This window comes from Notechis scutatus, chromosome Z (assembly GCF_049901735.1).
Source record: "Notechis scutatus isolate UNSWTSFEM ecotype Mainland chromosome Z, rNotScu1.2, whole genome shotgun sequence".
NCBI lineage: Eukaryota > Metazoa > Chordata > Lepidosauria > Squamata > Elapidae > Notechis > Notechis scutatus.
Window position 1 is genome coordinate 101,880,374 of NC_142025.1, and position 27,141 is coordinate 101,907,514.

The 27,141-nt window shown below is 40.2% G+C and overlaps 2 protein-coding genes across 2 annotated transcripts in view; one reads left to right on the top strand and one right to left on the bottom strand.

The window, feature by feature from the left end:
* DUSP3 (dual specificity phosphatase 3) overlaps window positions 1–3,093 on the bottom strand; it is a 30,219-nt gene extending 27,126 nt beyond the window's left edge. Inside the window, exon 1 of the mRNA XM_026669677.2 lies at window positions 2,894–3,093. Within this exon, the coding sequence (XP_026525462.1) occupies window positions 2,894–3,015 (122 nt within the window). The 5' untranslated portion in view covers window positions 3,016–3,093. The remainder of the gene's footprint in view (window positions 1–2,893) is intronic.
* A 243-nt stretch (window positions 3,094–3,336) lies between these two features.
* Window positions 3,337–22,904, top strand: LOC113413358 (ras-related protein Rab-18-B-like). The gene is made up of 8 exons (XM_087947178.1): window positions 3,337–3,481; window positions 5,637–5,792; window positions 5,908–5,963; window positions 9,823–9,884; window positions 12,695–12,767; window positions 14,223–14,338; window positions 18,256–18,322; window positions 22,707–22,904. The coding sequence occupies exons 2-8, from the start codon at window positions 5,716–5,718 to the stop codon at window positions 22,874–22,876; spliced, it is 621 nt and encodes a 206-aa protein (XP_087803304.1). The 5' UTR covers window positions 3,337–3,481; window positions 5,637–5,715; the 3' UTR covers window positions 22,877–22,904.
* The last annotated feature ends 4,237 nt before the right edge of the window (window positions 22,905–27,141 follow it).

A 27,141-nucleotide genomic window follows, 5' to 3' on the forward strand; every position in this document is an offset into this window, starting at 1 on the left:
CCATACTCCTACTAACAATTACCACCACTCAAGATAAAGTAACCCAAAGGAAACAAACATTTTGTGGGGCAGAATAGAATAGGGAAACCCAGTCTGAAGCAGTCTTTGGCTTCCCTAAGTCATAGTTTCATTAGCCTTGGTTATATATGCTAGGACTGAAGAGAAATGTAGTCCAATACATCTGGACAGCCCTTATTTGGACAAAAACTGCTTTGGACAGAAAAAAACACTTTGAAGGAAGGCAACACTGATTCCTCTGGCAGCCAAGTTATAGCCTAGGAGTAAAGAAACTCTATGGGTTCTCAAATTATTGAGCTTCCTGTCACTCCTTTGGCACTGTTTGTTGAACTGCTGGGAGTTGAAGTTTAGCAAAATTTGGAAGGCAACAAGTTCTCCAACCCAGGGGTCGCCAACCTTTTGGACGTCAGGGACCACCAAACTCATAATTTTAAATCCTGTGGACCAGGGACCCTGGGAAAATCCCAAAAAAAGTCTGCAGAAAAATTCCCCACCCCATTCTTTTTTTGGGATAACAGGATACCATCTCCAGCTCCGTTCTTGGGGGTGTGGGGGGGGAGAGAAACTTTTGGCTTCATGCAAGGAAAGCAGCAGAAGCAGCAGAAGTCTTTCTTTCTCTCCCCTAAACTCCACCAGAAATGAGTTTTTGTGAGACTTGTCGTGCCAGCGCAGCCTCTTGGAGCAGGATGCCTTGCAGGGTCCCAAAGACTCATTTCTGGTGGAGTTCGGGGGAGAGAAAGAAAGACTTTTGCTGTTTTCCTTGTGTGTAGCCAAAAGCAGAAGAAAAAAGTGGAAAGCAGCAGCCTGGATTAATTGCTTTGGGGGTGACATTTCTCTGCAGACCACCAAAATTTTCTCGTGGACCACCAGTGGTCCCCAGCCCACTGGTTGGTGACCACTGCTCCAATCCATTTCATAAACAATTCCAAAGCTTCCACTGTATTAGTTACAGAAACATTGGGGGGATTATCACTGACTGTTTCAACAGATACCATTAATGTTTCTCACAAACTTTATCTTTCTATATACAGACTTGTACAAAGTTGATGAAACATAGAAAGCAAAAGTAAAATCAATTTAACCTAATCCAGATCACAGTAATGAATTTGCCCTGGCAAATTCAAACATCTAAACAGAGTCAGACTGGGTTCATCCTTAGATAGAAGATAGTAGAAAATTCCAGGCCTACAAGCTAGCCTGAGAAAGACTTGTAAAAATCTTCAAAATATGTTAACAATTACATCTGCAACACTGCCATGAAAATTCTATGGCTATGTTTGTGTCCTCACTAGGAATCAAACTCTACCCAAGAGAATCTTGCCCATTTAACATTACTTCCTAATAAAATGCTCTTTTTAGATTTTGCAAGCTGAGGAATAAATGTGTTTTAAGTCATCCTACGCTCCAGCAAAAAAAATAAACACCTTCAAGTCTAATCATAGGATATGACTTTGTAGAAAATTAAATTAGGTGGTTAATTGTTTGATGTCTATCTCAAGGCTTATGAATATGAGTTACACATTTTAGATGTGGAGAATTTTCTCTCCTTGAAGAAAATATGCCTTCAATATTTGACAGAAAGTATTTTTCTATTTTCAATCCAGTGGGTCTACCTAGTTCTTAAATAAGCAGAGTGTCAGGTTTCCAAGTAATGAAATCCATTTTAAAAGAAAAATAACCAAGTTATGGGCTTGACACAGAGAACATATAGACACAGTAGCAGAATATAGATGATAGTATTTATTCCACATGGCATGACCACTGCTGAGTAGAGGACATGGTTAGTTCTTCAGATACATTCACTGCTACTCAGGAGAGTCTGCAACAAGCCAAGATATCAAAATGAATTGTGAAAAAAAACTACCAAATGATGTAATCATGTACAGATATAATACAAAAGTTGTGACATTTGCATGATAATGTAACCATGCATGTGGTATCATCTAGCTCCTCTTATTCTCTCTCCACCATGCTGGCACTCCCAGTTAACAACACAATAAGTGATGGGAAAAACTTCAAAGAATTGAACCCATAAGTTAATTCTGTGTAAGTTGATTTCATATGTTTGACCCAAAAAGGATTGTATAGAACATCTTTCCACAACCTCCAAATAGCAATTCTTAAGTCATAACCCAATCATAGGTGGAGGACAACATGCTGGAGAAGAGTGACATGAAGTGTGCTTCCAAATCAGGCAGTACCAAATTTTAAACTCAGCCCCCCCCCTTCCCCGACCCACTTTGTATAGCACAGGAGAATGGGAGCATTTTTAGCCACCCAGTGGATATATATATTTAAAAGCACAACTATAATGGGAAAATACCCGAACAAAGCTGAATACCATACATGTAAGTACCCACGAAAACTTAACACACACACACACACATATATATATACACACACATACATAGATATATATGCCGCCTAGCCATATAAATAAACAAACACATAGAACAAGGAATGTGTGTCCTGTATTTAAATATTTAATCCAGGCTTTTACTGTCATGTGTCCTCCAAACAGGTTAGCCTCCAATCCCCATTATCCAGTCCAGCATGGGCTCAGGATGATGGGAATGTCAGCCTTTTCACATATCTGGAGCACACTTTCTGGCAAGATACGGAGGACTTAAATTTAACTGAAGACGGCTAGGAATCGCTAGTAGCACTACTACTAGGCCAACTCCCGGCGACCAAGAAGAGGCGTACCTTTTCACCTACTCTTTCCAGCATTTAGCCAGCTGGCTACTTTATCGCCCGCCCTCCCTCACGCTATGCCGCCTTCTGCCCACTCCGGTCTTCGGGCAGTTCTCAGGCCTACAACCTGCAGCCGGGTGGGCTTCTCTCCCATGCACGGAGGTGGGGGAGAGAAACTCACGCGTTGCCCACGTGGATGCGGGGCGCCACCTCGTTGCTGTGCGCGCTGGGGAGGCTGTAACAGCCACTGCCGTTGGCCAGCAGGTCGTTGAGCTCTTCCACCGAAATCTGGAACTCTGACATGGCTCGTTCGTCCCGCCGATATGGGCAGGGCCGCCTCCACGCTCTTTTCCTCGGGTCCTGCCTGATAGGAGGGGCCGCGATCAGCTGGTGCACGGCCGGCAACTCCCAAACTGGCCAGGAGGGAATGGCGCGGAGCTTAGACCGTGCGCCTTAGGGGGGCTCCGCCCTCGGAGTTTGGCCGTCCTAAAGGGACCGTGCGGTGTTTTTCCTGGGGAGGGAGACGGCTTTCTCTCTTTCATTTTTCCTGGGGGGTTCTTTCGCACCAAATTGCATATTTAGGGTCGACTCCCTAATGACTTAGAGCACAAGTTCAGAGGCCCATAGTGTCCGTCTGGGTAGAGACCACGCACGTTGCCTATGTGTACTATGCATGCTCCAGATTCATTTGTTCTTAATGTTTACCATTTAATGCTACAGGTGCTTAGGATCGATTTTGGAGGGAAACTCTAGTTCCTGGTTTGTAAAGGTAATCAGTTCAAACGTTTTGTCTGACGCTTCTCTTGTACCAAAGAAATGACACCTCACACTAGATGAGAGACCCTTTTCCACACTGTTTTCCCCCAAAGTCAAGGTCATGTATATTATAGAAACTCCACCCATTCTTGATCTTACCCGACAGGCCATATTCAGGTTTGTCAACCTATCAGCAATCTATTCTCATCTTTAGAAGGGCCGTTGCAAAATTATGAGATGTTCCAATTATGTGTAAATAAGCTATACAAAATTCAGCAGATGTTTACATTTTTCACTTAGATAACCCAATTTTCTGAATATGCACAGTAGAATGAACATAAAGTAATTCTACAGCTAGTGTTCACATGATCCATTAGGCTGGACTATACTGAGTTGATAGTTTTATGTGTTGCAACTGTTCAACTTGAATTTTAGCTGCAGTGGAAGTTATTTGCTTTCAGGGGAACTTGCTTCCTAAAAAATGTATTTCTGTCTTATGTTTATTTTCTTTCTTTCCTTCAGGAACTACAAATGACTTATATGATTCTTCCTACTCTTTCATTTTATCTTTGTAGTACTCTTGTGTAGATTAGTGTGAAAAATAATAGATATGGTCACAAAGCATCCCATTAGTATATTTATAGTTTCTTCAATAAATTGCAATTCACTGATTTCAGACAATCATGGTCTTTCAACATGCATAGAGTAAATTTCTCAGTATTGAATTCATTTTTTCCTTTGCAAAGTAAGAGGCAATACTTAAAGTTTGATTTATTTTTACAAATTGGTAACTGCAAAGCATATCCTCAAGGAATAATTTCTCATCATTTCTGCAAAACAGACACACACAGACACACATAGGGTCCTCAACTTACTACCAGAATTGAGCCCAACGTTTCCTTTGCTAAGTGAATTTTGCCCCATTTTACGAACTTTTAGCCATCATTGTTAAGCAAATAATTGTAGTTGTTAAATGAATCATGAGGTCATTAAGCGAATCTGGCTTCTCCATTGACTTTGTCGGAAGCTGGCTGGAAAGGGTTAGAAAGGGTGATCACATGAGTCCAATACAGTAATTGTCATAAATACATGCCAGTTGCAAAGTGCCTGAATTTGATCATGTGATTATGGGCATGCCGGAACAGGCATGTGAAAAACAGTCATATGTCATTTTTTTCAGTGCTATAACTTTGAAAAGTCACCAAATGAATGGTTGTAACTCGAGGATTACCTGTGTATGTATACATGTTTATGCATATATATAGTTTTTATTAAAAATTTTGATTATTATACAATTTAAATGTAAAAAAAGAAAAGAATAAAAAATAAAAATGTATAAAAAAGATTTTAATAATGAAAGAGAAAAATATATAAAGATGTGGTTTTCAACCTTCATTGCAAGAATTATAAACACATTTAGTGATTCTTCACACCCCTCTAAGGTTACAAATATACACCCCATATTCAAGCTCTTTATCTACAAACAAATCCATAAAACATAATCATTTCAGTCTTGATGTCAGCAGAAAGTCCATAAAGAGTTGCTGAAAATAGCAATCTTATTTTAACCTTGATCAACCAACTATATATTTTCTTCTTCTAACAGTCTTAATCTTTAGTTCCTTCAAATCTTGTCACAGATTTTGATTTCTCTTTATTTTTTCTTTGGGTGGCATGATGGTTCAATGGTTAAGACGCTGGGCTTGTCGATTGGAAAAGCCAAAAGCCCAGATTCAAGACGCATTATGCGACGGGATAAGCTTCCGTCCTCACCTTGTTCCTGCCAACATAGCAGTTGGAAAGCATGCAAATGCAAGTAGATACATAGATACCACTTCGGTGGGAAGGATGCTCCATAATGTCATAATGGCCACATGACCACGGAAATGTCTTAGACATCCCTGGCTCAATGGCCCTCAAAACAGAGATGAGCTCTGCCCCATACAGTCAGCAACCACTAGCAAATAAGATCTTCAGGGACTCCTTTACCTTCTTTGTCCTATTGCATAGATTTCTTCAAAGCGTTAACTTTTTAATTTGCAAATATGTCTTCCAAGCTCCAGTTTTATCTTCCTGGACTGTAATTCATTCTTTCTGCTGGAGGAAAAGATGGGAGACTAAATGACAGTGAATTATCTTCTGACTCTTCCTCTTGTCCTTCTTTCTAGCTTTCTTGACTTGGATGTTGAGATGGCATCCTTGTTTTCATTCTGCTAAACTCCCTGTGCATCTGGTAATAAGCTCACCATGGCACGGAAGGACACTGCACCTCTGCCGACTCTGAAGCTATTGTTGATTGGAGACAGCGCAGTGGGGAAATCCAGGTGCATGGGCAGGGTCACAGAATGGGAAAGCATTGGGGAACTTTGTTTCAGAGAAAAAGGCAGATAGACGGTCCTTGTGGTTTACTCCTTTTTCTTCTTTTCTCTGTTTCTGTAGCCTTTTGCTGAGATTTGCTGAAGATACGTTTGAGCCATACCTCAGTCCAACTATTGGTGAGCAATGCTGCCTGTACATATATACGGAGGGGGCGACTGGGTGGGGCAGAATTATGACTATTGCAGCCTCCCATCTTGATAGCCAATCTAAACATCTTAATTAAACACACAAACACACACACACAATTTTAGTGTTCCTCATATTTGAATAGAATAGAGTAGAGTAGAATAGAGTAGAATAGAATAGAATAGAATAGAATAGAATAGAATAGAATAGAATAGAATAGAATAGAATAGAATAGAATAGAATAGAATATTGGCCAAGTGTGATTGGACCCACAAGGAATTTATCTTCATGCAAATACTCTCAGTATACATAAAAGAAAAGATACATTTGTCAAGAGTCAAGAATCATAAGTCACAACACTTAATGATAGTCATAGGGTATAATAAGCAATCAAATCATATTAGGAAACAGTCAATATAAATCGTAAGGATACAAGCGACAAAGTTACAGTCATGCAGTCACAAGTGCAAGGGGATAGGTGATAAGGAGTGATGAGAAGATTAACAGTAATAGTAGTGCAGACTTTGTAAATAGTTGAACAGGGTTGAGGGAATTACTTGTTTGGCAGAGTGACGGCTTTCAGGAAAAAAACTGTTCTTGTGTCTAGTTCTGGTGTGCAGTGCTCTATAGCGTCGTTTTGAGGGAAGGAGTTGAAACAGTTTATGTCTGGGATATGAGGGGGTCTGTAAATATTTTCACAGCCCTCTTTTTGACTCGTGCAGTATACAGGTCCTCGATTGAAGGCAGATGGGTAGTAATTGTTTTTTCTGCAGTCCTAATTATCCTCTGAAGTTTGTGTCTGTCCTGTTGGGTTGCAGAACCAAACCAGACAGTTATAGAGGTGCAGATGATAGACTCAATAATTCCTCTGTAGAACTGTATCAGCAGCTCCTTGGCTTTTTAATCAAGTTTTGATGCATGTTATGTTGCTCAAACCTGAAATAGCTACAGTTCCAAAAATTGAAATTTGTACCCAAAATTTGTTTTACAACCAGAAATGATTGGGAGGCAGTATTTTCTGTTGATTAACCATCTCTTTAAATTAACTTGTGATGTCAATATACTGGTAGTACTTGATCTATGGCTGATCACTTAGGGACCATTTAAAGATACAACCCAAAAAAGGGGATTTACAACATGGATTCGAAGTTCCCACAGTCAGGTCCCCCTGCAATCATGTGATTGAACTTATCATTTGCAGCACAGTGGTGATTCATTTAATGACCACCACAAGGACATAAAGGGACATAAAATTTGGTGAAACATGTGGTTGAAGTTTTACGATAATTAAAGCATGTGGGCAGACTCCAATATGGTTGTATGTTGAGGATTACTGTAATTTGTATTTAGTGGCTGAAAAGGAATTAACCATAGCTTTTCAGAAAAAACATCCAAGTTGGGATAATACAGACTAGATCAGAATTTGTATGAATAAATGTGCACAAAGTATAGTAACAAAATACACTGCTCAAAAAAATAAAGGGAACACTTAAACAACACAATGTAACTCCAAGTCAATCACACTTCTGTGAAATCAAACTGTCCACTTAGGTAGCAACACTGATTAACAATCAATTTCACATGCTGTTGTGCAAGTGGAACAGACAACAGGTAGAAAGCATGGGCAGTTAGCAAGACATCCCCAATAAAGGAGTGGTTCTGCAGGTGGTGACCACAGACCACTTCTCAGTTCCTATGCTTCCTGGCTGATTGTTTGGTCACTTTTGAATGCTGGCGGTGCTTTCACTCTAGTGGTAGCATGAGACGGAGTCTACAACCACACAAGTGGCTCAGGTAGTGCAGCTCATCCAGGATGGCACATCAATGCGAGCTGTGGCAAGAAGGTTTGCTGTGTCTGTCAGCGTAGTGTCCAGAGCATGGAGGTGCTACCAGAAGACAGGCCAGTACATGAGGAGATGTGGAGGAGGCCGTAGGAGGGCAACAACCCAGCATCAGGACTGCTACCTCCGCCTTTGTGCAAGGAGGGACAGGAGGAGCACTGCCAGAGCCCTGCAAAATGACCTCCAGCGGGCCACAAATGTGCATGTGGCTGCTCAAACGTTCAGAAACAGACTCCATGAGGGTGGTATGAGGGCCCGACGTCCACAGGTAGAGGTTGTGCTTACAGCCCAACACCATGCAGGACCTTTGGCATTTGCCAGAGAACACCAAGATTGGCAAATTCGCCACTGGCGTCCTGTGCTCTTCACAGATGAAAGCAGGTTCACACTGAGCACATGTGACAGACGTGACAGGGTCTGGAGACACCGTGGAGAATGTTCTGCTGCCTGAAACATCCTCCAGCATGACCGGTTTGGCAGTGGGTCAGTAATGGTGTGGGGTGGCATTTCTTTAGGGGGCTGCACAGCCCTCCATGTGCTCGCCAGAGGTAGCCTGACTGCCGTTAGGTCCCGAGATGAGATCCTCAGACCCCTTGTGAGACCGTATGCTGGTGCGGTTGGCCCTGGGTTCCTCCTAATGCAAGACAATGCTAGACCTCAGGTGGCTGGAGTGTGTCAGCAGTTCCTGCAAGACGAAGGCATGGATGCTATGGACTGGCCTGCCCGTTCCCCAGACTTGAATCCAATTGAGCACATCTGGGACATCATGTCTCGCTCCATCCACCAACGCCACGTTGCACCACAGACTGTCCAGGAGTTGGGGGATGCTTTAGTCCAGGTGTGGGAGGAGATCCCTCAGGAGACCATCCGCCACCTCATTAGGAGCATGCCCAGGTGTTGTAGGGAGGTCATACAGGCACATGGAGGCCACACACACTACTGAGCCTCATTTTGACTTGTTTTAAGGACATTACATCAAAGTTGGATCAGCCTGTAGTGTTTTTCCCCACTTTAATTTTAAGTGTAACTCCAAATCCAGACCTCCATGGGTTGCTAAATTTGATTTCCATTGATAATTTTTGTGTGATTTTGTTGTCAGCACATTCAACTATGTAATGAACAAAGTATTTAATAAGAATATTTCATTCATTCACATCTAGGATGTCTTATTTTTGTGTTTGCTTTATTTTTTTGAGCAGTGTATATTTATGCTACTTTTCTTTAATTGCATTTAATCCATAGTATGGATGCAATGCAATTTGACAAATGGCATGACTTGGATAAGAATATTCTACTCACATCTCCAAGAACTGATCTAAATGCCCTGCACTGGCCTTTTCTAATCAGCTACTTTCCAGACATGCTTAGATTGCTGTTCTGATTCTTCATTATTTCTGTGGCAGAATCCATACAGTATATCACCACCAAGTTACAGTATGGTTTTATTTAGTTTGGCTTGCCATGTTTTTTCTATAAACTAACATTGATGGATTAGCCCAGGGTTTTCCAGCCTTATTGAGCCCGTGGACAATGTGGAACTTCAAGAATGTATTATAGACATTCTTACAAAATAGTAGCTCTGGTAGATGTGGCCAATCACAAATCATCCATTCAACAAGAGGGCATGTTTCCAAAAAAACCAAAAGCATCAATCCTTTATTTTATTTTCTAAGATGGCCTCCAGGGTCTATGTGAGCACCAGAAGCAGTAATAGAAAAAGATATTTAATTTTAAAAAGTATGAACTATATGAAGCAAATAAGGACTGCAGTTTTCCAATACTCTTGTTTTCTAAGAAGGCCCCCATTACTACTGAGAATTGGGGACCTTGCTAAAACTGCAGGTTATGCCTAATGCTGCGTTACTTTATATTTGTTTGCTCTGTTAGACCATTGACTTATTATTGTCAAGCAGCTTGTCATCAGCACAGTGTTGCTCTCAGGTATCATGTTAGGGACAAATGGCTTGGGGTATTTTGCTGATCCTATCTTTTTCTGTTTGATTACTAGGTGTTGATTTTAAAGTGAAGAAGATGGTGGCTGGGAATTTCCCCCTTCAGCTAGCAATATGGGTAAGCCATGCAGTCTCCTTTTCCAATCGAGGAAAATAATGTCTTTCTAAAGGAAAGGAGGGGGGGGGCAGGGCAGGGGAGGGCAAGGCAAGGCAGGCAAGGGGAGGGGGAAAAGAAAAGAAGGAAGGGAAAAAGAAAGAAAAGAAAGAAAGAATGAAAAAGCAATGTCTTTTCGATCTATGCTAAGAATACATATTTCTGAAACTATCATTTCTGAAACCATCATTAGTGTTGCATAACATACATAGAAATGACCAGTTTTCCCACCCTCATATCCTTCAGATTCCAATTCAAAGTGCACTTTCTGTTATTCTGAGCTGTTCTGGTCTTTTCAGACCTTTTCAGAAATTAGAACACTACAAAGTTGGAGCATGTTTACATGCAGGGAACCACCAGCCAATCAGTGCTGCCCTTTGGCTCTGTAGGTGAGCAGAAAATCACCAGCCAGCAGGGCTTAACTGTCTTGTTCTGCACCCAGATTCTCACCAAAACGTCTCTTTTCCCTCCAAAATAAATAAATTGGTTCGGTTCTCCCGGGCCTGTATCTCTCCCTTTCAAAGCAATTGATCAAGGAAGAAAAATAGGAGCTGTGGGGCAGGTGAGCTGGAATTCAGTGAGAACACAGCTGCCCGTCTCAGCCCAAAGAAACAGTAAACAGTAAACCATTTGTGAGTGGCAAAGGAATTACACACACACACAATCTGTAACCAGATCTGCACTTTTACCTGGAAACCTCCATCTTCTTAACTTCTGGTACTGCGGTGACTCATACACATATAATGTCTTCTCATACTTGCCCTTTGCTTCGAGTGGGAGATGGATATTTTTTTAAAATCAACAGTGGCCTATTGATACTGTGCAAATCCAACTTTTGAGAAATACAGAATCTGTATGATTCTGTTATAATTTTTCCATTAAGACTTTTCCCTGTTTGTTTTTCTCATTATTCAAAATCCTGGTGGATTTTCCTATGCTTCTCAATACTTGATGGCTGTTGAGGATGTTTGCACAGGTATGAGTTTGGGTTTCTTAAATAATCAGTGTTACATAACTGATTCTGCTGCTCTTTCGTTGCTGCAAATTTCTTGCAAGGCTCTATGACCATACTCTTCCTTTCAACGTACAACTCTATGGCTACAGAGTCTTGCAAGAAAAAGTTGGAACAGCTGTAAAGCAACTCGGTAATCCCAGCATCTTTCTTGTAGACTCAGTGGCCATAGAATTCTCTAAAAATCAGGACTTTGGAGCCTTTGACTGGTATGCTGAGAGAATCTAAGACTTTCTCAAAAGGGCAGGGGTGGGATGCTACTGGTTCGGCCCAGTTCTATAGAACCAGTAGCTCTGAAGAGCAGCAGACACTGAACAGGTTCAGTGTCTGCTGTTCTGTTTGGCCTAGCCGCCCGCCCGGGCTCTTGGCTGTCCTTTATTTCCTGCTTTTTCAACCTCAGCTGCTTTGTGCAGCACAGCTGGGGTTGAAAAAGCAGGAAAGAAGAGGAGTTTGAAACGCTGCGCACACTGTCAGCTGTCTGGGGCGGCCCAGCTAAGGTTTTTTGGAAATGGTCTAAAAACATGCACAAGACGCACTCTCGCCAGGGGTGGGATTCTATCTGCTGGAGAACCAGCAAATCGCGCCACTGGCTGGCCCCGTCCCGTCCCCTCACTCCTTAACTGGCATGCACACCATCAAACTTGCCTGCTAAGTTACTATTTTTCCTTTTTTTTCTCCAACCATCAGCTGTTCTTCTGTGCTGGGAGATTTAGATTTCCTGCTTTCTAGCTAATCTAAAAGCAAAGCTAAGCCTGAAGCTTCTATTATTCAGTGCAGACTCGGGTAGCAGATGGCAGAAACACAGATCTCTAAGTGAATCTGTGATTCTGTGAGCAACTCAATCTGCCTGCCTGCTCTGCCTGATTTTGGGTAAAAGTTGCTCTTTTTTAATAAAAAAAATTCAATATTTACATACATGGTGTGTTGTGAGTTAATTTTGCAAGCAAATTTTATGTGACAGACTCAGGTAGCCGATGGCAGAAAGATAGATCTCTGAATGAATCTGTGATTCTGTGAGCAACTCAATCTGCCTGCCTGCTTTGTCTGATTTTGGGTAAAAGTTGCTCTTTTTTTATAAAAAAATTCAATATTTACATAAATATTTAGAATATTTGCATACAAGCCATGCCTAGCCAATCACATGACCACCAAACTATGCCCAGTCAGCAAGCCATGCCTAGTTAGTCACATGACCACTAAGCCACACCCACAAATTAGGCCACACCCACAGAATCAGTTGTTAAAAGATTTGAATCCCACCCCTGCAAAAGGGGCATAGAAAATCTATATATGTGTGTCTGTATGTGCAGAACAACTGTGAGCAGTCCTCAACTCTGCCCCCTGGCATCAAATGCAAATCTTGAAGCCAGGAGCTTGTTTTCCCAATATATGTATCCATTTCATAGCTGTGCATGTTCATATTTGGAATTGAAACTGTGGAGAACATGCAGAGGGAAAAACATATGCAATCTTACAGTGCATAATATATCTCAAGTAAATTGTCTTGCTTCTTCACATTTCTTCCCATAAACATGTGTTTTGTTGTCAGGCATAGACAATTATTGTTTTATGGTAAAAACCTAGAGCTCATGATGGCCAATTATGATTTCAGATTTCAGCTTTAGGGCCTCCCAATCTTGAGCACATATGTTAGCTATCCTAACGGCAGTTTTACTTCTTGCAAAACTTAACTTTCTTTTTAAAGTTTGTGCTACAGAGTTTTAAACTATCCTTTAAATAAAACCTTTGTTTTCTTTTGCAGGACACAGCAGGGCAGGAAAGATTTCGAACATTGACTCCAAGCTATTATCGAGGTGCTCAAGGTATAATTTTAGGTAGGTATTAGTCAAAGTATGAACATAATCAACCTTACTGAAGCCAAACACATTAAGGGCAGAGGTAAATAGAAGTAAATCTATTCCTCTCAGGGTAGCTGGCACCGCAGCCTCTGAAGAACAATTGATGGCATTTGCTACTAGGCTGTTGACTTGTTTGTTGGCGGTGGCTGTTTTTCAGCAGAGTTTCATGTTACTTTAAAATATTTGAAAGCCAAAGTCCCCTCAGTTTGATTTACAGGATGTTTCTATTGATGCAGATGGAGATGTAAAGAACATGAGCTGTTAAGCTTTGATCCAAGTTAAGCAGAGTATTTTAACATGGCTATAATATCCCCATCCTCCATTTCCCCTTCAGAATATTTTGCTATGTTCCCAAAGCGATTTTGTCACATGGGGACAATCTCCTATGGCTTGACATTAATTACATGCAATAGATGTGGGCTTAATAATCCAAAACCCTATTCGGTGCAATAATTACTGTTCTATTGCATTAACCGAGGGGAAAGAGTACCTCTGTGCAGATATAAAACACCACCCTTTGAATGCTGGAGAAATTGAATTGGAGCAGAAGTGCCATGGGGGGAGGGGGGAGGAGAGAGAGAGGGAGAGGGAGAGGAAAAATAATAATAAATCATGGGGAAAGCCTTGAGAACTCACATTTTGCTTGTGAGTTTCAGAAGCAAAGTCACAGCAGTCCCATATTTCATTATTGCAGTCTGGGAAGAAAAGCTGGTTCTCAACATTAGTATATTTAACCTGTGCTATAGTAGTCTACAAGCTGCTGTTTTGTACCCCTACAATAAGGGGGAAAGATAAAAATACAGAATAACTTTCTAGCACTGATGGCTGCCAAGGAGAGATATGCTTGATGGCCAGGGGCAATATTTGGCATAGATGGGACAAAGGCAGGGTGCATGTGCCCTCATCACACAGGTAAATGAGGCCAGGATCTTCCATTTTCTTCCTGACTTTAGGGATAGTTTTGAGATTTTTCTCTGTGTAAGTGTATATGTGTTTGACTCCAATAACAGCAGATAAGAAATCTGGTGGCCTTCAAATGTTTTTAGTCAGAGCTATTATCTTCACTTGCCATTGGACATGTTCAATAATCAATGGTACTTGAAGGCTAAAGTGTTTGATAGGCATTAGATATACATCATTCATGTACATTATTTGGGTTAATTTCTGCAGGGACTATCACAAAAGCCTTCCTTTTGTCTAGATCCCTCCAGATGTTATGAACCCACTAACTCACTAAGGATGGTTAGTTGCTAGAAATGATTGGGACATAGTCCAAGATTGCTCATAAACCTAAGTAGAACCAGATGTGGTTCTATCCACCCAGTCACTTTATGTCATCTAACTAGAAGTGGACCGATCTCTTTTTTATGTTACTGAAAATGCTCTCCTATGTAAACACAAGGCATCTGTTTGGTTTGCACCGTTATGCAGTTTATGATGTTACCAGGAGAGAGACGTTTCTGGGCCTGGAAAGCTGGCTACAGGAGCTAGAGATCTATACCAAGAAAAATGTCGTGAAGATGCTGGTGGGCAACAAAATTGATGAGGTAAGTTTTTAGTAGGGTTAAACTTGGTATTTGTGTGGCAAAGTAGGTGGCCAAAGAAAGAACTAGTGGGGAAATGGAGACGAGTTAAATTTAATTCAGTTTAATATTGCTCTGTATGTATTGCTTATTCTTTCCTTTCTTTCGTATTAGTAATTACTACTATCTGACATAATTTTTTTTGTGGGGGTCTAGATTTGCATTCAAACTTCCCACAACCAGGGGAAATTCAGGACATTCACATACTGCCCCCCCAATGCAGGAGAGCTGACATATTTATTCTTTGGATATTTGTGGTTGTCATATTCTGCCACTGATCTCCTAAAGGAACCTCGTTCTCTTAACCATTTCCCACCATAAAACTTGTTTGCTAATATTCCTGAGATTCGGTTGCTCACATAAGTGTTCCCATTTGGTTCAGATTGTTATACAATAGTGTAAATGCTCAGTATTTCCTAGAATGAGTATTTTTTTTCCTCCCATGATTCTTATTGATTTTTGATCTGCTGTTCCTATATGACACATGAAGACAGGAGTTGAACAGAATTAACAAAAGTCAGAAAACTAAAGACCATTGGAAAATTTTGGACTCCTTGTTATCACTTATGTTGCTGGGATGCAAGAGATCCATAAATGGGAGATTAGATTAGGTTTGGTAATGCATGTATAAGCAGAGTAATGAGGAAATGTGTACATGTTGTCAAGGCTGTGCTTTCTCTAGATGTAACATATGGCTATGAAATATAAATCATCAGAATAACTAAATGAAGAAGTTGTTAGATCTTTGAGTTGAAGTGATACTAAAAAATGCTGAGAGCACCTTGGACAGCAATAAGTAAAAAATCATTCAAAAACTAAATGATATAAAACCAGTTTGTCCATTGGAACACTCATATTAAAGGTAAAGATTAAATATTTTGGACATATAATGTGAAGGTAAACGTCATGGGAGAAGACCCTAGAAAAATTGAAGAAAAAAAAATGATACGACAATAAGGTAGCTACATACATTTACTAACAATACAAGCAGAAAATTCAGAGAAGCAATTTATGATAGACAGTCTTGGTGAATGAATACTCTTGGGGCCTAAAGACTTGGAAATAACTGAATGACTGAACAGCAGTGAAATAATTAACATAAATACAGAGAGAATTGTGGAAATAAATGAAGAAAAATAGAGGGAGTGACACAAAGGAGTCTATGAAGTGAAAGTGTGTGTTACAGAATGCATTGGGAAAATAGGAAGTAGATTGTACAATAAAGTGATCGTTGTAACAAAAAAGCCTTTCCTTGCAATGTATGGTCCTCTGAATAATTAAAATTGTATATAATCTAGATTAAAAATGCTCCCACATTTTAGGTTGCCTGATAGCAAATGCACATAGTGTGCAGCCTCTGGTAGAGCTGAAACACAGAGCCTGTTAATAAGTAAACAAGAAGATTGAAAGGGTGGCTGTAATTAGTTTCCCTCCTTCCCTCTCTCCCTATCACCAAGAATCTTGTTCCTGTCTGCAGAAGCCTGTTGGATGTTTGCTCCCTGTTATTGCCTGCCTTCTACGCTTTGCCAGAGGCATCGGCTGCCTTCATACCTCAGCATCCTGAACGAGACCTCTCCATCTTTCTCCTGTTCTGGTGTAATTGGCAATCTGTTCAAGCTCCTTCTGAAGCCAGCAGTTTCTCTGCTGCTACTCTTATGTTTTGGTTTGCTTTTTTGGTTTCTGCTTTTACTAGACACTAGAGTTGTGTTTATTCCCTTCCCTAGTAAGAAAAACAGTCGTAGTTGAGGGAGCTTTCATGTATGGCTTCTGTTTCAATATTTATTTCAATTCTCGTTCAATTTTTTTTTTGCTCTGCCTGTCTTTGCATATTCTTCTCCTTCCTTTAATTCTGATTATACTACCGTGTTCTTCATAAAATGACATCAAAACTAACATTCATTCTCAGTATACAAAATGAAAAAGATCAGCCTTAGGTATGTTGCAAGACCAAAGGAAAATGGACAAACGCCAAGCATCTCCAGAGGTTCTTTCACTGCCCATTTGATTATTAATATAAATGCACCTGCCCTATTCTGAGACTACATTCTTTTAAATAGGATTTTGCTCAGGAAAACTGTTCTGCCTGTTGTCTATGGAGGTTCTCAATCATCCAGGCCATGGTTGCCCCAAAGATGCTTTTTCCAAAAGGCAACCGGGCTTTTTCTTGGTTTTTTTCTTTGAAAAAGTTTCACTTCTCATCCAAGAAGTTTCTTCAGTTTTTAAGGAAAAAAATCAAGGAAGTCCAGTTGCTTTTTTGGGAAAAGCACCTTTGGGTATTCTACCAATTATTTTAAAAAAACAAGTTTATATGGCACTGATTGACTGAAGCCAGACGGAAAACCTATATTCTTCTTTTCACAGCTATGCATGCTGCTGATTGGCTTGTCCTTTTAGTAATTTGTTCTTCCCATGAAGATTTTTTTTTTTCATTATCTTGTTAAATATTTGTGAAGCCCATATACAACCATTGTATTAGTTGTCAACTAAGCAATATTTTGGAGTTCAGAGGTATACTTAATGTTTTTTGAACAGGAAACAAAAAATACAAGAGGCCATCTTATGCACACATGAATGGAATCAGCTTTTTAAAAAAATACATTAATGTTTATATCATCTTTAAATTACAGTAGTGGCACTATACATTTTGTGTGTTTCCTTCGTCTGACAGGAAATCTTGCCAATCTTTGATATTGTTGATGTTGTTGTACAGAGGAACCAACATAAAGGATTTGAGGATTTCTACATCAACTAAAGTTGAACTGAACATCAGCACCAGTTTAGTCAGGGAACATTTACATACGCCATTTTCAAGATTTGCAGTGGAGAAAATGAAAAGAGTCTCAAGAGAACAATAAATAGAATAGGGGAGAAGTAAATCCATCCTTTATGTGCTCTTGGAACCTTAATACAAAATTCAGATCTATCTATTTTAATGTTTGAAAACAAAGAATTTGTAAATGTATTAACTGTGTTGATACCTATCACTGTGTTTTTACAGAGATAACAGTTCTATTAGTATTCAGTAGATATATAGTAAAGAGAAAGAAAGGAATGCATGATTATGCAGGGCTTTGTTGATTTCCAGCTCCTGTTAATACAAAACATGTCTAGATAGAAATGCAAGAATAACAGTTACTAGGATAGGAATGGAATGGAAAGTAAGTGACCTATATATATATATATTCAATGTGGCGTGTGAGTCTTCGTATGCTCCCCCGCCAGCATTTAAGTTAAGACATCCATTAAATACTATATTTGATCTATATCATCATCTCACAGAGAGAGGCTTCTATATTTTTCCAACACAGTGCAGTTTGGAATTGCTATGTAATTATAATTTATGAAACTTTGTCAGATCTAGGGAAGTGGCATCTTTGGTAAGATAATCTAACTGGCCTTTTGCCAATTTAGAAGAGAGTCTTGTGAGGTCTGGAGCTTGACTGTTTTCTTGAAGATGTTTAATTACCTGACTAGGTAACATTATTAGTAGTGAAAGAGGGTGGGGTTTGTTGTGCATACAAGTGGCTTGCCCTGTCACTGTTCTTGGTGGTTCCAAAATTAGGCTGTTGTTTACTCATTGTTTATCTGATTTGGTAGTTCCTTGATTGGGGTATTGTTTACTGCTTGATTGTTAGTCCAGTGTTAATCTAGAAGAGTGTCCTTCCTTCCTTCCTTCCTTCCTTCCTTCCTTCCTTCCTTCCTTCCTTCCTTCCTTCCTTCCTTCCTTCCTTCCTTCCTTCCTTCCCTCCCTCCCTCCCTCCCTCCCTCCCTCCCTCCCTCCCTCCCTCCCTCCTGCCTTTTCCGTACCTTGCCTTGCCTTACTTTACCTTTACCTTCATACCCATATCAATTACCTAATGGTTTTCTCTTCCTATCTACAGACCAACCGTGAAGTAGAAAGAAGAGAAGGATTGCTATTTGCACAGAAACACTCCATGCTCTTTATAGGTATGTGAAGAATATCAGGAAATATTCTGATTTTCCAGAAGTAAAATCATGGCAAAAAGCATCATTTCATTATCTTCTCCCCAGCCTATTCCTAGCACTATTCCTTTTAACCCTTCCAAAATCCCCTATTTGGGATGGGATTAAGTTTCCCTCCCACTTAAGCCCTAGATGTCAGTGCTAGGGCCTAGGTGGGAGGGAAAGTGACATTAGATTTGCTCCTGCAAAGGTCCCTAGATATCCTTTCAGAACTATAGAACTGATATTTCAGGGCCTTTCGCCATTTAAAGAACAGTCTGTCCATCCTTGAGTTGGCATGAAACAACATCCCTGTCAAACAGACAACAAATGGTCAAAATCGGGAGCGTCCTATCAAATCCAGTACCTGTCAATAGTGGTGTCCCCCAAGGCAGTGTTCTAGGACCAACTCTCTTCATACTCTACATAAACGACCTCTGTGATCATATCAAGAGCAATTGCGTTCTCTTCACTGATGATGTGACGCTGTTCAATACCACAGACAATACTGCTACCCTACAAAAAGATCTTGACTATGTATCAGAATGGTCAAACAAATGGCAACTTCAAATCTCAACAAATAAATGCTCTGTCTTACATATTGGCAAAAAAAATCAGAAAATAAAATACAAGCTGAATAGTCAAGAACTTGTTGATGACCCAAGCTCTGTAAAGGACCTTGGAATACTCACCTCTAATGATCTAAGTGCTAGAGCACACTGCAACTACATAGCCAAAAAGGCATTAAGAGTTGTTAACCTAATCCTACGTAGCTTTTTCTCTGGTAATATCACACTACTAACCAGAGCATACAAAACATTTGCTAGACCAATACTCGAATACAGTTCATCAGTCTGGAACCCTCATTACGTATCTGATATTAGCACAATTGAGAAAGTCCAGAAATATTTCACAAGAAGAGTTCTCCACTCCTCTACTCGTTGTAGAATACCTTATGCCACCAGACTTGAAATTCTAGAACTTGAAAACCTTGAATTACGCCGTCTTCGGTCTGACTTAAGCATGGTATATAAAATCATACATTGCAATGTCCTACCTGTCAGTGAATACTTCAGCTTCAACCATAACAACACAAGAGCACATAATAGATACAAACTCAAAGTAAACCGCACCAAACTTGATTGCAGGAAATACGACTTCAGCAATAGAGTGGTCAATGTCTGGAATACTCTACCCGACTCTGTAGTTTCTTCCCCAAACCCCAAAAACTTTAACCTTAGACTGTCTACTATTGACCTCACCCCTTTCCTAAGAGGTCTGTAGGGGCGTGCATAAGCGCACCAACGTGCCTACCGTCCCTGTCCTATTGTTTCTCTTATTCTTTTATTTTTCTTATATGTACCCATTTCATGTATTCACAACTATGTATACACTTATACTTATTATCTTGTAAACAATTGGCAAATCAAATAAATAAATAAATAAAATAAAACATCAGCATCAGAGGTGGTATTCAGCAGGTTCTGACCAGTTCTGGAGAACCGGTAGGGGAAATTTTGAGTAATTTGGAGAATCAGCAAATACCGCCTCTAACTGGCCCCGCCCCCATCTATTCTCTGCCTCCCGAGTCCCATCTGATTGGCTGGGTCTCCTTTTGTTGCCCTGCACAGGAGAATGGAGCTGGAAAGCAGGTTAGTGGGGTGGGGAGGGAATGGAGATTTTGCAGTAACCTTCCCTTGCCATGCCTACCAAGCTATGCCCACAGAACCGGTAATAAAAAAATTGAATCCCACCACTGATCCGCATGTTAGTTGTCCCCATTGCCAATCTGCATCCTTCTGCCATTGTGTTTAAATCACATACAAATGACCCTGTCCTGATTTGTGAATGAGCCATTCTTTACAGGCAAACTGGGTTGTTTTTTTTCCCCTGTGACTTTGCAGATCCTCAGCTATCCAGGAGAACATCCACAAATGCAGCCAAAACATGAATGGTCTGACTCTAGGACTTTGTCTGGCTTCTCTAGGCAGGCTTGCCAGTCCCTTCTCACACATCCCGTTTGAGTTCTCTCAAGATACACTAAAATAGTGAAACATTTGGAGAATGTTTCCAGAGGAGAGAGGCAGATCTTTCTAGGGTTGGACTACAGCTAGGCCCTTCAGAGCCAAAGAACTGAACTATGAGCAATCACTCTCATTCTTGGCAGTAGAGAGGGAGAAGCAATAGCAGAAAGAACAGTATAGAAAACTAGGCAATAAACCACAAATGTCGAGTTCAACATCCTTCATTATTTTCTGGACACAGCAGTTAGGAAGAGCAAGGTTGCAGCATAATTAAAAATTTCACAAGCCAATTAATTAAATTAACACAAACATGCCCCTTGTTCTTCCCCAGCTGACATTGTGGAGTTCTGTTGTGCTTTTTTGCCCTTGTTGTAAGCCCAGAGAGAAGTTGGTGTCAGAAGGTTGGATCCCATAAATGAACATAAACGTTATTTTCCCCATCACTGAGTTAAAGCACTGCCCTTGCATCCTTGAGTTAGCATAAAACAGTAGCAACATAATGTTTACTGTTCGTATAAAATTCACCTCTCTAAATGCCTCAGGCAAGCCCAAGAGCAGGATAAGAGCTGGAGAGCACCATACTGATCTTGAGAGGCATGTATATATTCAAACAATAACAGCATGCCTCCAGGGAATAGGATAGCGCTCTTCAGTTCTTAATTCACTGTGGGGTTCACCTGAGGCATTTGGTAGGCCTTTATAGGAATGGCTGAATGAGGTGGGCCTTTTGGCCTGATGCAGCAAAGCATCTGTTGATAAAGGGGGGGGGGAATGTAACCCTTAATTTCCTGGAAGAAGTTTGATTTATTTAAATAGTTATTTGCTATTAGGGAATTCACACTGAGGCAGATGCATCAAGTACCAGAACCTAGCCTTCTCGATTTTTAACAGAAGAAGAAATTTTCTCACCCCTTCTGTGCTTCGTGCTTTCTTTCAGTGGGGTAGAGATTCCCTTTGGTTCACCGGAGATGGTGAAGAAAACTAGCAGCCAGAAAAATACGATATGGGAGGATTTAAAAGGAACGTGGTTATTTTTGGCCACACTTTTTAAACCCTTCTCACTTTCCCCTTGAGATTCAGTAGAATGTTCAAAAGGAAATGGAAGGCAAGCTTTTAAGCAATATACTTTGAATTTTGTCAGATGTTTTTCTGGTGTTTCAGAGATAGTAATAAAGACCTTATATGGGGGCTATAGAGATTTGACATAATTTTATAAGTACTTAAAATGTCTTTTGCAAGATCAAACTAATGCTTCTCAAGTCATGTCAAAAATGGTTGGGCTAGGGGTATACAATTTGGATTAAAAACATACAGACAATCCCTAGGTGGGAGCAACAAGAGCCTTCTATACCTCTATTGCTGTAGTGATGATTCCAGTGGATATTTTCTAAAATAGAAATTTGCTGCCACAAGAAGTAACTTTAAATTTGGCTTTTCATAACTGGGTCTTCCAATCTATCGCTCACCATGCATGCTGGTCCAGAATAATGATAGTATAGCATCGCCTATCAAGAGAAATCTGATTGGAGAAAGCTAGAAAGATCTCATATGCAACTCGATATTTATATTACTCTAAAATATACAATTGTATTGATTTGTGGATTCCTCCCCCCAAATTATAACATTTCAAGGTACATGAAGGTATATATAATCATGTCAATGTTGCTGCAATAAAACCCAGATGTAGGAATATTTATCCTTTCTCGAACAATTACAGGATTTTAGTGATGAAGATATTTTATTTAATAGTCTTCTATCTGAATAAATCTGGCAGTATCTTTTCCAGTCAATGTTTATTCCTTTTAATGTGTTAGTTGGAAAAAGTGCGATCAGAAGCCATTTGAGTTCTGTCTACCATAGAATTATCATGGCTGCCTTCCTACAATGAATGCTCCTCTGTTAAATCCTCATCTCTCTCCCCACTCTCCAGAGCACAGCCCTCAGATGTCCTCTGATGCCTTATGTTGTCTGTTTTCTGCTTAACTGTATCCTCTTCAAATAGTTTCTTGGCATTGTATTTGGAGTTGTAGTAGCTCGGGATCTACAGTATAACACTTATTTGTAATACTATACCCATAGCACTTTTTAATCCCAATTTTCCCCCATTAAATGTAGATGAGGAGCTAAAAGTGTTGCTCAGGCCACTTAGCAGGAAAGCTTTCTTTAAAGCAACACTATCCAAATGCGTTAACTCCCATCATTTTTAGCCATTAATAATGTTTTTTTTAAAGATTGATAGGAATGTAGGCCAACCTCTCTGGAAGATGAGTTCAGAGAGGCTGGATTTGGACACCCGTACTTCGTTTGACAAATGACGCCTCTTGTTGTTTTGTTTCTACCTCCAGAAGCCAGTGCTAAAATGAAGGCTGGAGTGCAAAGTGCCTTTGAGGAGGTCGTCATGAGGATCCTGCAAACTCCAGAGCTTTGGAACATCGGAAGAGAGGGAGTGAAGTTGTCAGAAAGCAGATCCTTCAGAGAAGCAGCTGCCTGCAATTCCTACTGTTCTGTTGCTTAACACCCTATGTGTTCAAATAAAAAAAGACCCAGGCCAAAGATTCTAAGAAATGGGCTCTCATCCCTGGTATCACATTAATCCTTTTCATCTTGGGTGGACAACCTAGAGTGGGCAAGAGCAACAACAAACAGGATGAATCATAAAAATAAAGAACCAGGACTTTTCATTTCCATCCTCCTCCAGCCCCAGTCATTGGGAGTTTTCAGCAAGATAAGATTTTACCCGTTTATAAGAACATTATTAGTGAATAACTACATTTTTCACATGATTCTCAATTAAAAATGGCAATAAATCATAGCATTAAGCTGCAAGTCAGGAGACATTTAACTGGCAAACAACAGTCAAGGAAGCTCTAAAAGCTACCAAATGAGGTTTGTAACCCACAGGTGCCCCTGGGATTACAGGTTGCCCACCCACTCTGATATACTGAACTGAGTCCAGCAGATTTTATTTCCTTCAGATGAGGGAACATTGCACACTAATTTCTGCTCACAAAGCAACTAAAGTAGCTTGGGAGGAGGTTCCTCAAGCAAGCCACACAATTCTTAATATCAGAGGGCTCTCAAAGATCCTTTCACCTTCTGCCAATTCACAGTTTTTGTATTCTTTCTGTCCTTCAGACTGCCAGCTTCTCTGTTACACATATAACACACAGTTCTTTTGCTGTTTCCTCCAGATGGCAGTCACCATCTCCAAATTGTGATGGCATATTATTATTATTATTTTTAAAAAAATTGTCTGCCAGCTGAGATACTCTTAACCAATCACTTCAGTTCATGAAATATCAACAAGTTTTTCCTCTTAATTTAACCAGTTAACTAAAAACAAGAAACTATCTTACACAGTTTCACATATTATGAATCATCTTTGGCTTTGGCTTCCCATAGTTTCACATAACCATGAGTTAGTTTGGTGTTTGCTTAATGCATTACATGAAGCCAGGTGCTATGCATTGGTTTACAATTAAGGATATTATATAATTATTGTAATTTCAGACCTCTTCTGAATATTATTCCTGTATTATTGTTATATACTGCCCAGAATCACTCATTTAGAGATAAGCAGCTATATAAATTTGTTTGATAAATATAAAGGAAAGAAAGAAAGAAGAAAGGAAAGAAAAAGAATTAAAGGCCTTTTAAAACATCTAATTAATACATTTTTGAATTGCTGCTTAATGTTAAGATTGTTCAGAATTATTTATGTTAAGCCGGATAAGTTAAATCAATGTGGTAAATGCAAACATTGCAACTAAAACTAAAAAGGATTTGTAATCATGACCAACATAGCAAAAATCCATTTTTGTAGCAAAATTTCAAATGAACCTCTCCCAGAACGGAATTGAACTGCTGAGAAGCTACCCAAGAAAAATCCTTCACAAATGTCCATCAGTTTCATATATGCATAATGGGAGACAGAATACTTTCAGAAAGTGAATAAAGGGGAAAATTCCTAGGAATATCTTGACCTGTAGAATTTCACCATTGTATAAGCTAAAAAGCAACATCTGGCAGTCTTGGCAGATTTTAAAAAGCTAAGCAGAATTGAGATCTGGTTAATATTGGATCAGGGTAATCTGTAGCCAAGGATATCAAAATGGTGAATGCAATTGGGAGATCAAAGCTTCACCTCTTTCTATGTGCTTTTCAATGTGCCTCACCTCTTTCTATATGCTTCTGCCAACATTCCCAACTTTCCTGACAAGGGGATCATCAGGAGCTCCCAGCACTTGGGAGTTGGAAAAGAATGGCAGCCATTCTGTCTATTCCTTCTGAGAGAACTGCATGGATGTGTCTATGAAGTCACTGAAAATTAAGTTCAGTTCAAAGGAGATTGTCCCCTTTATGTGATTTATATATCATGTTAGAGACCGGGTTTTGTCTAGTGGTTAGGAGAGTCGATTAAGAGCTGGGTTCTGGATGGGTGGGATTCGAAATTTTTAACAACCGGTTCTGTGGGCGTGGCTTAGGTGGTGGACGTGGTTTGGTGGTCATGTTATTGGCTGGGTGTGGCCACCTCAATATCACTCACATCGAGGCCCGCATCTCCTCGCCTGGCCTCTCATGACTGGGGATGCTGCAACAGTCGTAAGTGTTAAAAATGGTCATTAATCACTTTTTTCAGTGCCATTGTAACTTTGAATGGTCACTCCACACAAGCAAAGTACCAGCAAAGGAGGGGGAAAAAACTCCAGAGACATTCCTGAGACAGGAAGTCTAGTCCTGCCAAGAATGTAATAAGGGTTAGTGGAGAGGCAGTTTCTGTAAGCAACACCAGAAAGTTTCCTTCCTGCCTTCCTTACAGGATTAGGTCAGTAATTTCTTCTAACAACCGGTTCTCCGAACTGCTTAGAATGTTAACAACTGGTTCTGGCGAATAGGTGTGAACTGGTAGAATCTCACCCCTGGTTCTGGTGCCCAGTCAAGCATGCAAACCAACTGTGTGATCTTTGCTGGTGACTCCTTCTCAGCCCTGGGAAGGAAGCAGTAGTGAATTACTTCCAAAACTGTTGTCTAGAAAACTGCAGGGACTTGTCCAAGTAGTAACCAGGAATCAAATCTGACTTGAATGTAAGAGAGTGGGAAGAACTGGAGACTCTGGGCATGCCACCATGGGAGTTTTGAGCTTCACATAACATTTCTAGCTGAGAAGCAAAGAGTCTTAAGGATTTGGGCTTTTTCTTATCTGAACTGTCTAGGTCTCCAACTCTCTGTCTCTCCGAAGAACCCCCATCCAAGAAGAGTTAATTGAAAAAGATCCGGAAACTTGCCCCTCTTTCCTCTATCATGCCATACCTCCAGTACACCAGAGGTGGTATTCAGCAGGTTCTGACCAGTTCTGGAGAACCAGTAGCGGAAATTTTGAGTAGTCAGGAGAACCGGCAAATACCACCTCTGACTGGCCCTGCCCCCATCTATTCTCTGCCTCCCAAGTCCCAGCTGATAGGCTGGGTCTTCTCTTGTTGCCCTGCACAGGAGAACGGAGCTGGAAAGCAGGTTCATGGGGTGAGGAGGGAATGGAGATTCTGAAGTATCCTTCCGCTGCCATGCCCACCAAGCCACGCCCACCAAGCCACGCCCACAGAACTTGTAGTAAAAAAAATTCGAATCCCACTGCTGCAGTACACGTTTTAAATGTTTGTTAAAGGAAGCACACCAACATGCCTACCATCCCTGTCCTATTGTTTCTTTTATTTTATTTTTATTTTTTCCTATATGTATCCATGTATTCATAACTATGTTTTTACTTATACCTATTATCTTGTAAGCAATTGACAAAAATAAATAAATAAAATAAAATGAATGAATGAATGAATGAATGAATGAATGAATCTTAAATCAGGGATCCTTTGTTTTTGGGGACAGTGAACCCAATAAATCCTTACTGTGCTATAATCATTTTTATAAAATAGCCAGCATGGTTGGCATGGCTACTTAAAAATCTTCCATTTACCAGATGAACATACTTTCAAACAATGGACACAAAGTACATTCCCTGTTGTTTTTAATTCCAAGATAAAGGTTGAGACCGCTGATTTGCAGCACGCTAGCTTCCTTGCATATTTATTCATTTAATTGAAAAAACTCTTACCAAAAATAAGAGTCTGCTGGGGCATGGAGCATAATGTGACTCAAAGGATGAATATTCGTGTTCATCTGACCTTAGAGATGGGTTCCCATTATTCCTTTCCACTTGCTCCCTCCCACTGATGATATTCTCTGCATAAAATTCTCCTTTTTCCTCTGCTACCTTGACTAACAAGGTAAACTTTTCTATTGTGACATCATCTTCTCCGCATCATTCCACATTCTGTGTTGAACTGGCTTGGGAGACAGTCCAGGTTCAAGTTCATCCTCATTTGTGGAAACTTACTACAGCCAATCATTTTCTTCCTCTGTTTCCCTCCCAGCGTTACTGTTATGAGGGTAAAATAAAGAAAGCATCCTGCGTGTGCCATAGAAAGCAGTTTTGTTCATTTTCAGAAACTTTAAAATGTCTGAACATCAACTCCCAGAATTCCCAACCAGTAGAATTCTGAGAATTGATGTTCAGATATCATAAAGTCAGGGGTGGGATTCAAATTTTTTTACAACCGGTTCTGTGGGCGTGGCTTAGTTGTTGGGCCTGGCTTGGTGGTCATGTTAGGCCAACTCAATATCACTCACATCGAGGCACACATCTCCTCGCCTGGCCTCTCATGACTGTGGGGATGCTGCAACAGTTGTAAGTGTGAAAAATTGTTGTTAATCAGTTTCAGCCTAGGT

Bases quoted from the DNA above. Each gene is read 5' to 3' on its own strand.
- LOC113413358 (XM_087947178.1), top strand. From the start codon at position 5,716: ATGGCACGGAAGGACACTGCACCTCTGCCGACTCTGAAGCTATTGTTG. The intron at 9,885-12,694 runs GTAAGCCATGCA...TTTCTTTTGCAG, and splicing joins CCCTTCAGCTAGCAATATGG to GACACAGCAGGGCAGGAAAG. The intron at 18,323-22,706 runs GTATGTGAAGAA...TTCTACCTCCAG, and splicing joins ACACTCCATGCTCTTTATAG to AAGCCAGTGCTAAAATGAAG.